The sequence below is a fragment of the Mesocricetus auratus genome, unplaced genomic scaffold, assembly GCF_017639785.1.
Source record: "Mesocricetus auratus isolate SY011 unplaced genomic scaffold, BCM_Maur_2.0 Super-Scaffold_100003, whole genome shotgun sequence".
NCBI lineage: Eukaryota > Metazoa > Chordata > Mammalia > Rodentia > Cricetidae > Mesocricetus > Mesocricetus auratus.
In genome coordinates, this window is record NW_024429188.1 from 119,442,922 (window position 1) to 119,454,788 (window position 11,867).

Below are 11,867 nucleotides of genomic sequence, written 5' to 3' on the forward strand. Positions count from 1 at the left end.
TACAAGATTTATCCAGCTCCATTTGGCTACTTGTGTTTTTAGGGGAAGCCAAAGCATTCCTATATTTGTTCATTGCTGGGAAAAGAATGTAATTTATAGCTTTAAAAAGTATTTGATTTACTAATTGATAATCTTAGGCTGGCAAAACAAAAATGAAATATTTTTATTAAAAAGCTGGGGATCTTTTTGTCCTATTGGAAATTTGCTTTTCCTTTGTCTACTTTTAAGTTTTTTAATTCTGTGTCTTATACTGGCATTAGGGCCTATCACCTGCTCTCAAGGAGGGGAGGGGTCATTACAAATCCAGTGTTCTCCAGAACAGAGGGGAAAAAGTACATGTGTAGTGTGCCAGCAGGTCAGATGGGATTAAGGGTGTCAGGGTTGAGGTAGGAAATTGCCAGGTCTAGTGTTGATTGCAAGGAGAAAAGGGTGGGATGGGGTGTAACAAATGATTACTCAAATGTGTATGCAAAGCTGAGAATACAAGCAGAAGTTTTGAATATTTTATGGTACAGCAACAGTCTAAGCCTGGGGCTAGGCAAGTGTGAAGTGCCCCAACCCTAGCCCTTAACTCCTGCTTATGTAAGATGCATTTTCATTCATTCTAGTATGACTTAGTAGGAAGCATAAAAGTGCCCACAGTAGCCAGGCGTTGGTGGCGCACGCCTTTAATCCCAGCACTCGGGAGGCAGAGGCAGGCAGATCTCTGTGAGTTCGAGGCCAGCCTGGTCTACAGAGTGAGTTCCAGGACAGCCTCTAAAACAATACAGAGAAACCCTGTCTCGAAAAACCAAAAAAAAAAAAAAGTGCCCACAGTGGCTTCTACCTAGAGAAGACAATTTTAGGCTCTATAAACACCAGCCCTTAGAGACGTATAGGGGGCAGTGACAGGTTTTCCAGGTACATTGTTGTAAAGAACCTTACCCACATGTTAAATCCAGAAAAGTCATTGTGTTGATGCCATTGCCTGGGAGGTTTAAGAAGATAACACCTGTTTTTTTTTAGGGAATTGTGATGCAGATGGAAATGCAATTACAAAACCACAGACATTTTATCACACCATAATTTTTATTGCTTTGGAGGGTTTGTCTAGAGCAGTTGTACTATTGCACAGCTATTTAATTTTGGCATTTTAGAAAGTTTCAGAGTATACTTAATTCCAGAGTAAAGAGACAAGATAGTTGAAAGTAAAGGAGCTCAAGCATCAGAGGGATAAGGATAATTGGTTTTTCTGTGCAGCATTTGCATTTGGATAGCACTGCTAATTTCCAGAGGTCATTTTGAAATCTAGATAGTAGGAAAATTAAACTTATACCCTTTAGGAGTCTGAGTAAAAAGACTTGAATCCTACTGACATCCTTAAGACAGTTCCAGATAGCTAGAAGTTGAAGCAGCCCTGTTTGGTTTAAGCAAGGGGGACGACATTCCAAATGCTGGGGAGGGGCTGGAACAGGTTCTCAAATTCTGTGATCCTAGTAAACCCAGGAGACAGGTACCCACTGTGGCGAACTGCAAGCCTGGTCAAAGGCTTCTTGTAGTTTCTTAAGAGTTTCGTCAACACCATTATTCACCAAAGAGAGGTCAAAATAGTGAGCATACTGACTACGGATGGCCTCAGAGTCCTTCTGCAGTTGCTGCAGGGCTTCAGTCTGCAAAGAAGAAAGCCATAACTGAAACAGCCCAACTCAGCATCCACGGGAAGGGTTTGAACAGGTATTGGTTAAATTAACTGGTTCCCTATCTACTATTTATTCCAATTAAGAACACTACATTCTAAAGCAGTGGTTCTCAACTTTCCTAATGCTGTGCGCCCTTTAAAAGTCTTTTATGTTGTGGTAACCTGTAAACATAAATTTATTTTCATTGCTACTTCATAACTACAATTTTGCTGTTATGAATCATAATGTAAATATTTTTGGAGCTAGTGCTTGCTAAAGGTGCCATGACCCAGAGACCCATCGTACTAAAGATTCCAAATTAATCTAAGTAATAAGGCCATCTGAAAGGCCAGCAGCAACCTAGCATAGGCTTCACTAGCATCATCCACTTAATTTTATCCCTTAGTACATGGAAAAGCCATTTTAACCACTACTAGAGTTGTAATCCTAGGATAAGAACAAAGATTATTTGGTCAGTAAACTACATAAAAGTAAAAATGTAAGGAAGAAATAGAAGCCATGATGGGGGTGGATATTTGTAACTGGTTATCAGTGAAATACTTAATCAAATGTAGAATTTTTAGAAATGGATGATAAGATCAAGCCACTAATCCAATAGAAACATGAGTTGGGGACAGACACAATTCATACACAAGCAACACAAATACACAAATAGCTGTTTTGCTTGTGTGGCAGTCTCGTCTCACTAATTTGCTGTGACTGGCTTTGAACTTTAGCCCAGGCTGACCTCAAACTCTGGTGTAACTCTAGCTTTGGAATGATTGTCCTTTCACCCATTATGTGCTGGGACTGACTCTCAGAAGTAAGAAAACAATCTCTTAGAGTAAAACAAAGTGAAATACCACACTTTTAAAATGTTAGCAATTTTTTTAATGCGATGAATGACGTGCTATAGAGGAAAAGGAAAACAGCCACTCTTTCCCTTGTAGCCATATTGTACCCACTGGTGAATCTAGTGCCACCTCTCCTTCACAGCTCCCTCTGTCTGCTCTGTGATGAGTTCATATCATCTTAGAATCAGGGTTTACTCAACTGTCCATTTCAAACATTAGATCTGAATTATCTGGGACAATGACTGGGCCTGACTTGTTTAATATCTCTCGAATGAGTAAAGTATGCACGCCCTTTGTCTTCTTGGCCTTGGATGAAACAACTGACCAGGATCTAGGAGTGGACCTCCACCCACCTTACATGACACCCCTTTCCTACCTGAGTGCCCTGGTCAGTAGGTTCGATGAACACAATGAAAGGTGAAAGCTCAGCTGTTCGAACAATCTTCAGGGTCTAGGAAAAAAGGAAAAGAAACAACACAACTATCAAAATGTATTCCTTCTAATAAGCATTACCAATCCCCAACACCACTATGTATTATTCCCAGTACTACTGTTCTTGCATCAGGCTGAACCCACTAAAAGTTTAGGAAGTAAACCTGAGCTTCCAGGTTTCTAGGAGCTCTGCTTTTCATCACTCCCTTCCCCCATTATATGGCTGAACCCATTGTTCCTGCCTTTGTGTGCCTACCCACCTGGGGCTCAATGTCAAGGATGGCAATCTTGTCCTGCTTATGAATCTGGTGCACTGTTTCAAATTTGGTGCCAAACATGTTGCCCTGATAGCTGCCAAACTCCAAGAATTCATTGGCAGAGATGTTCCTTGTCATTTCCTCTGTTGAGATGAAGTGATACTCCTTTCCATCTTCTTCACTCTTCCTTGGCGGTCGTGTTGTATCTGTGTACAAGGACTCAAATCCTTGATGAGCTCTTGATCTTTGCCATCTCTTAATGGCTTGGCCCAAAGTGTGTATGAAAACCCTACCCATGTTTGGGGCTGATAATATAATACAGATGTTCTTCCCATGAACTCCCAAAGGGCTGATGCTAGGAAGTAGTACAGACCAGAAAATCTACCCAGAATATATTTAAATTTCAAGAGAGCCCCATGTAGAATATATTCACACCATTCTTCCTACATAAAACCAACAAACCCAGGAATAGTGAAACTCAGAAATGACAGCAGAAACTTAATACAGATCTACGGGCTGTGGTAGAGAATTTCTGGAAATCCTTAAAAATAGTTTACATGTGTATGAGTGTACATGTATGTTCTGCCCATGGAGGCCAGAAGAAAGCATCAGATCCCTGAATCTGGAGGTACTGGTGGTTATGTGCTGCCTAATGTGGGTACTGGGAAGCAAACTCTGGTCTTCTGCAAGAGCAGCAAGCACTCAACAACAAAGCCATCTCTACAGCTCTGTTTCTTTTTTAATGACATGGAAAGAATACACTGGCTTGGTTTAAACATTTTGTTAAAATGTTGGTGATGACAATTTCTCAACAGATAAAAAGCACTTGCCACAAAAGGCTTATGACCTGAGTTCAACTCTTGGAACCACATATGTTGGAAAGGAAGAACAGACATACATTGTCCTTACACACACACACACACACACACACACACACACACACACACACACACACACACACACACACACACAGACAGACACAGAGATTATCCTCTGATGAAACATCTCCTTTACCTTAGAAAGAGACATACACACATTCTAGTGCAGAGATAAATTGTATATTCCCATCTTTTTATCCTCTGATGGGGATCCATCTCCTTTACCTTCCCCTCAACTTGCAATTGCATCTCAGGCTCTTTACATATACATATACATACATACATGCATACAAACCCTAGACTTTACTGGGACATCTGTTTTCTGCTCTACTGGAATGACTCTCACTGTTCCTATGAGCAACTTTCAATAAATGATCCATGTGTAAAAAGACAAACAAGAATTAAAAAAAATAACATCAGGTTCACATCCTGGTTTTCTAATTTGATTAGCAGTACCCCTTCTGAGAATATAAAGAATTGTACTGTATAGATTCACATCCGGGCATGGGAAAGTTATCTACTGGTCTAAATGACCACTGGATTTATTTTCTTTTATATCTCTTTGTTGCTGTGACTGAGCAGGCCTTCCCTAAGCACTATTTTGATTTAAAAGTAATTCCATGAGCATTAAAGGTAGCCTAAATATTAATGTAAAATAGCCACAAGAACTATAGTATATCCACTATTCAAATTATACTATCTACATAAAAGGACTATAAAATAGTCCTCAGACTGAATTAGACAGTAGAGAATTAGAGAGTAGAGGACCCTGGGAAATCATTTGTAAAGCAATGTACATAAAATTTAATTCTTGCTTATTTTCTTTGTTTTTGGTTTTTCAAGACAGGATTTCTCTGTGTACCTCTGGCTGTTCTGGAACTCACTTCCTAGACCAGGGTGGACCTGAACTCAGAGATTTGCCTGGGATTAAAGGCATGTGCCACCATATCCAGGCTTAATAATTTTTTTAAAAAAATAATGTTTACTATAGGTACTGTTATATGCAATAAGAGAATAAGAAAAGTGTGATATGCCATGGTGTGCATATGAAAGTTAGAAGACAATCTGTGGGAGTCAGTTCTCTCCTGCCAAGTGGATTCTAGGGATTCAATTCATGTTGTCGGTTAGCAGTCCTCTCCCCAGCCCCATAAGTACATGTTTATGTTTCCAAATTTTTAGGGTTTTTTATATGTGTTGGCGCATATGCTCATGTATAGAGGACAGCCTTGGGTAACATTCTTTGGGTGCTGTATACATCTTTCTTTTTAAAGATAGGGTCTTCTCATTGATCTTGAATACTACCAAGAAGGCTACAGATCCTTAATCTCCACCTCCATGGGATTAACAGTGCATGCCACCATGCCAGGCTTTTCAATGTGGCTTTCAAAGACTAAAATTAGGACCTCACATTTCCAAAGAACTTTACTGACAAAAGGTATTTCCCCAACCCCTCAAATTTAAGTTTTCATAATTAAACATCTAAAATAAAACAAGAACAAGACTACATGACATTTCAAAAAAAATTACTGATGCTAAATTCAGTAACATGACATTGCTGCCTATCCCTTAGGGTATAATGTTCCCCTCTAAGGCACCTGAAAAATACTTACATGGGGCAGGGTACACAAACTTTTCTGGATTCTGTCTGAGCAGAGCATTTTTAATATGGCTGCGACCTACCCCATTGGCTCCTGTGTGAGAATAAAGAAAGGTTTCCATCACTTTCACCCAGAGACATTGATGGGGACAAGACAGGGAATGGAAGATGAATTTCTATATCCCAGTGCTCAAAGTGGCTAGTAGATAAAAACAGTTTGGTGCTTTACCCAGGCTGCAACTGAGTCCTTAGAGCTGTCAAAGAAGATCTGGGATCACAAAGTAGCTTCAATTCCTTTGTATCCTTAAGGATACAACATAGATATAGAACATAATTGCTATTTCCACAGAGGAACCAGCTACTTTGCAATTTTCTGTTTATTTTGGATCCAGAGAGATTACTTATAAGATCCACACTACATGAAGTATGAAGCATCTAAGAGACCATTCTTCTTCACTGCCTTTAACTGAAGAAGGGTGGACACATAATACAGGAATGGAAATAAGGACAGAATTGTGCTCTCGAATGAACAAAACTGTGAAAAGATACCGATCAGCACCAGGGTCTTCCTCTTGAATGCAGGGAGCCGGACAACTTCCTCATAAGAAACAACATCCAACTGGTCAAAAACTAAAGACAAAGAAAATCAAACCATATTAATTTCCAGAGGTGGGGTGGAAAAGCACTGGTGTTAAGGAGCTGACACCTGATGTAGGAAGGAGAGGAAATTGGGCATGGTGGTGCAGGCCTGCAATACTAGAAGTGAGGCCCTGTCTTCAAAATAGAAAACAAAATATAGGGAGAGAGACCATGGACATGAAATTGGGGGAGGGGCTGCAGGGAGAGATGTTGGATATTTCTGTGTGATAAAGAAGTGTGATACATAATAAAGCAAAGCAGGAAGTATCTCCTATGGGAGTTCTGAAGAAAGGATTGACATGAGATCCCTTTTAGATCCTGAATAAACTATCTAAAATGTTAGTTAAGAAACAAACTGCAGTGGTTGGAATTTAAGCAGTGAGACTCAGCCACACCAAACTACAGCTCAACTCCATGCCTCAGTGTCTATGTTATGAAAAAATCAAAAACAAATCCAAACTCAATGAGGAATGAAGAGTGCTTTGCTAATTGGCTATGTTAGCAAAATGGCTGCAGCAGCTAGAGGTGCTAATAGTAAATTGAAAAACAATGTGAGAGCAGGCTCTTTCTGTATTACAGATGCACATGCTCCATTTAGTCCTTGGTTTGATTTTCCCAGTATCCTCCATCTGAATGCTTCACATGGCTCTGTAGGCCAGTCTTTAGGATTCTGATTTAACTCTATGCTTTCCTCTCTATCCCTCTGACCTGACCTTTTTCAGTCTGTTGCAGTCTTAGTAATATAATGGTTCTCTCTATCTTCAATACAGATTCCAGCTTTCTAGAACATGGAACTTGGCTGTCTCATAGGCACTTACAGTTTAATAATATCAGTACCATTATCTTCAAACATCCCTTATTTTAGGGAACAGAACCAATAATGCCCCAACCACTCAAGATGGAAAAGGGAGTCTTAGGCAAACACTCGCCTGCTCCTTCAAAGATGCCCGGGCCATGGTGACTTCAGGTACTTTGATTTGTTCATGCACTTGTCATTGTATCGAATGCTCCCAACAAGATGGAAACATTGAATAAATGGCAGATGAGTATTCATTTATTGTCAGCAACACACTTGAACTCACTTGTGATACTGAAAATACATATTCAGCCTTCCATATTCATGAGTCCTGTTTTCTCAGATTCAATAAATCACAAATTGAAATATTTGAAAAATTTTACTTCTACATTGAGCATGTACAGACTTTTTCTTATCATTATTCCCTAAACAATATTACACTATATTAGAAAATCAAAATTTTCTTTTGAGTCAGGGTCTCACTATGTAGTTCTCTCTTGCCTAAGTAGGTCAGATTGGACATGAACTCAGAGGTATGCCTGCCTCTGCCTTCTTAGTACTGAGATTAAAGGTGTATGCCTATCACACCCAGCCTACCTATCAAGATGGCTTAAAAATGCACAGGAGGATATACATAAGTCCTATACAAATTCTACACCATTATATTTGAGAGTGTTGAGCAAAGGAAATGTTGATAACCATGGGGTACTGAAACCATTCCTTCATAGATACTGAAGTTGGTGATAAACAGAATAAAGATAACTATGGAAAAAGTCTGGAATACTTGTTCATTTGGTTATCTGAGGAGTGAGATGATGAGTAGGAGTAGACAGACCACTAGCCTTGTCTCTTTGATTTCAGTGAGTTTATGAAGATGAAATGAGGAAGGGAAAATCAAAAGAAATGGCATACTTTTTTTATACACTATACATTCCACTACATACTGCATCCTCACCTCTTTCGTTATTGTTAAAGAGGTAGAGAAACACTAATGCTAATGGGACCTTGGAGGAAGGGGACACAGAAAACTTACTTGAACTGTGCTTAGCCAGATACTTGTCTTTATACTTCTTCTTTTTCCCAAAGGGACTACAGCTTGGAGCTTCACTTGGAGCAGACTGAGCCACACTTGCCACTCTCCTGTGAGGAACAACAGATGACCAAAGCTCAGTAGTTCTTCAGTGTAGAAACCTGTGACAGACTAGGCTTACCGCCTTTCTTTTCTATAGTAAGTTTTGAGACTGACATACTTCCTTGACTCTGTAATATTCTTCAGGCAGAGATACCCTCACCCACTTCCCTTCCTTTCTTTTCTGCAGTTATATGTGGTTACCCAGGTACCTGTCATTGGAAATGTTTCCAGGAGGAAACAATAATTTCCTCCCCTTAGTGCACTATTCTTAGTGCACTAGTGGACTATTCTTCCACTTTTGAGTTGAGACCTGGAAAATCGAGCTGACACTCATTATCAACAACCCTAATCTATAAATAAAGCACAGGTATGAACATATAACTGCATACATGACTAAAATAGTAACAATACCATCTACTACTGTGTAATCTATGCTGATGTTTATATGCATCATCTTTTGTTTTGAGACAGGGTCTATGTAGCCCAGGTGGCATTGAACCTTCCTCAGCCTTCTGAATCCTCTGAATTACAGGCCTGAGGTATGATACCTGACCCTCACTTTACAAAAATAGTTGTTACAGTCTACTAAATTGATTCATGCCTCATTAATAAGTCATGAGCCACAGTTTCACCTCGTGCTCTCCTGAGTCTTTCTCAGCTATCTACCTTTCCTGATCTTCCAATGCTCTTCACCAGGTGTTAGCTCTGGAAATGGCCCTTAAGACACAGACAGTATGCACAAGGTTTTGACCAATATCTTCAAGGTCTGCACTGTATTTTTCCTCTGTTGCTCTAATGTTAAACACTGACTTCCACAAAAAATGTTGTGTTTTTTGTGCTATTTATCATCATCGGAAATGGGATCAACCAGAACTCTGGCTTAAAACTAAAGGTTTATATGTATGTTTTCAGGGCTGACCATTTGGGATTGGATAGACAACTGAGCAGATTGCACTCATGTATTTAGGAATGTATGTATGAATGTATCAACACTTAGTGATAAAAGAGGGCATGATTTCAAAGATTATAAAGAGGGATATATGTGAGTTTTAAGGGAAGAAATGGAAGGGAGAAATGACATAATTATATTATAATCTCAAAAAAGAAATAATTATGTATGGTATAGGAACTAACACTATTTGAGGTTGGGATGTTATTTTCCACAGGCGGATTTATTTTTATTTATTATGTATAAAGAATTTATTATGTATACAGTGTTCTGCCTACACGCAACCCTGCAGGCCAGAAGAGGGCACCAGATGTCACTACAGAGCTGTGAGCCACTCTGCAGTTGCTGGGAATTGAACTCAGGACCTCTGTAAGACCACCCAGGGTTTTTAACCACTAAGCCATCTCTCCAGCTCTAGAAGCTTTCTTAAAATCAGTAATGAGTGTGTGAAGGGGTGCAGAAAGCAGGGGGAGGGCTCTGTAACTAAGCCCTGTAACTGGTGAGAGAGCATTTGAGGAAACAGGCCTTAAAATGAACTGTATCAACTCCTGTGGATCCTTCCTTATCCATTATATAAAGGAAACTAGGACATATGTTTTGGAAATATGGAAAATATGCACAAAACAGCAGATATCTGAAGCTAAGTAAAATTAGTTACAGCAGGGGTTTTCCACCAGCACAAATGTGGCTTACCATTCCTGCAGCTCAGGAGAAGGGATCAATCCTGCAGACTCCTTGGAGGAGCCTTCCACCCGCCCCTGCCACCAATTGCTGTCATCTTTGTTGATGATCTGGATAATGTCTCCAGTAACAAACTTCAGTCCTGCCTCTTTGCAAGGGATAAGATTATCCTTTTTGGGATCATAGTCAAACTGTGCTCTCATGAACATCTGTAAAAGAAAGAAAAGAGGACCTCAGGGAAAACATTGGTGCTAGAGCATGTCCTGCTGTAAGGAAATGGGAAATGAGCAAGAGTGAGGAAAGAATGATAAGGGAGCACCCAAACATGTGCAGCTGGAATGTTCAAGTGTTTCTAACTACTTACTGTTGTGTTTGCAGGAGAATCAAAACTGATCCTTTTAATAAGAAGGTATTTCCGTGAAATGCCTTTCTGGTTCAACATGTTTCCAGCTATTGAATCTGAGTTGTCCACCTCAGAGCATAGAGCTGCTACCATCCATCTGAAATGGATCTGCTTCCTTGACAAGATACTCTCACGAATATGGAAAAGTTGATAAACCTTTCTCTAGAGGACAGTCTATAAATGTGTCCATCATCTTCAAATGTTGACATTCTTTGCCCCACCTTGATTCCTATGCATTTATCTTATATAAAAGAGCTGCTAGTAATGATTATGTGGATAAGCATGTGTATCAAAGCATTATTTATAAGAATGAAGTATTGGAAACAATTTAATTTCCTAAGATGTTCTTTTTTTTTTTTTATTCCGAGACAGGGTTTCTCTGTGTAGCTTTGGAGCCTGTCCTGACACTGGCTCTGTAGACCAGGCTGGCTTTGAACTCAGAGATTGCCAGTCAGCTGAGTGATGGGATTAAAGGTGTGTGCCACCACTGCCTGGCAAGACATTCTTATTTATCCATGATAAATAGCTAAACATCTGCTGAGTATATTACCAGTATATTATATATTTTGTAACACAAAAAAACCAACTAATGTCCTTGGCAATCCTGCTGACATATGAAATAAGAACATTATTAAACAAAATAATACCTAGAATGGTCAAAATTTTTAAAAATGACCAGAAAAAATTATACTAGAATTTAATATTGATTTTCTTGGTTAGTTTTTATCAACTTGACACAACCTAGAGTTATCTGGGAAGAGGGAACCTCAATTGAAGAATAGCTTCAGAGTGGGGCCTGTGGCCATGTCTGTTATAAATTGTTTTGAATAATGATGGATATGGGAGGCCCCAGCCCACTATGGGCAGCATCATCACTAGGAAAGAGGGTTGCATAAGAAAGCTAGCAGAGAACAAACAAGACAGGAAATGGCATTCCTCCATGTTCCAGCCTCAGATTCCTGCTTTGAGTTTCTACTCTAGCTTCCCTCAAGGATACATTGTAATCTGGAATTATAAGCTGAAATAAATCCTTTCCTCCCAAGTTGCTTTAAGTGCGAATATTTTATAACAGCAACAGAAAGCAAACTTGGACACTGGTTATCTATGGTAATAGTATTAAGGAGCATAAATATAGCTCAAACAAATGAGGAAAAATAATAAGGAGCAGAAAGAATTTAAATAGAATATACTATTGAGAAAACCAAAAAGGGACAAACAGTTCTTTGAAAAGATGAACTAAAGAAAGCAAAGGTTGCTGGACAGTGGTGGTGCACGCCTTTAATCCCAGCACTCTGGAGGCAGAGGCAGGCAGATCTTTCTGAGTTTGAGGCCAGCCTGCTCTACAGAGTGAGTTCCAGGAAAGGCTCCAAAGCTACAGAGAAACCCTGTCTTGAAAAACCAAAAATACAAAACAAAACAACAAAGGTTACAATTTACTAGTGAAAAAACCAGATGTAGTGGCCCACTCCTTAAATTTCAGCAAGTGGTTTCTCTGAGTTCAAGACCTGCCTGGTGTAAAGATGGAGTTCACAGGCAGCCAAAGTACACAGAGAAACCCTGTCTCAAAAAAGTAAAAAGTAAAATTAAAAGA

At 39.5% G+C, this 11,867-nt stretch overlaps 1 protein-coding gene and 1 long non-coding RNA gene across 3 annotated transcripts in view; one reads left to right on the forward strand and one right to left on the reverse strand.

Annotated features, from left to right (window-relative positions):
• Positions 1 to 1,049: 1,049 nt before the first annotated feature.
• The window catches only part of Mpp1 (membrane palmitoylated protein 1), a 29,137-nt gene continuing 18,319 nt past the window's right edge, over positions 1,050 to 11,867 (reverse strand). For both annotated transcript variants that reach the window (XM_013126291.3, XM_005087521.4), the window contains 7 exons: positions 9,886 to 10,082; positions 8,145 to 8,251; positions 6,226 to 6,306; positions 5,690 to 5,770; positions 3,205 to 3,407; positions 2,889 to 2,963; positions 1,050 to 1,649 (listed from right to left, as the gene is read on the reverse strand). In XM_013126291.3, coding sequence (XP_012981745.1) covers positions 1,473 to 1,649; positions 2,889 to 2,963; positions 3,205 to 3,407; positions 5,690 to 5,770; positions 6,226 to 6,306; positions 8,145 to 8,251; positions 9,886 to 10,082 — 921 coding nt within the window. In that variant the 3' untranslated portion in view covers positions 1,050 to 1,472. The remainder of the gene's footprint in view (positions 1,650 to 2,888; positions 2,964 to 3,204; positions 3,408 to 5,689; positions 5,771 to 6,225; positions 6,307 to 8,144; positions 8,252 to 9,885; positions 10,083 to 11,867) is intronic.
• LOC121140054 lies at positions 8,198 to 11,318 on the forward strand. The gene is made up of 2 exons (XR_005876892.1): positions 8,198 to 8,339; positions 8,431 to 11,318. It is a non-coding gene; the product is annotated as an uncharacterized LOC121140054 (long non-coding RNA).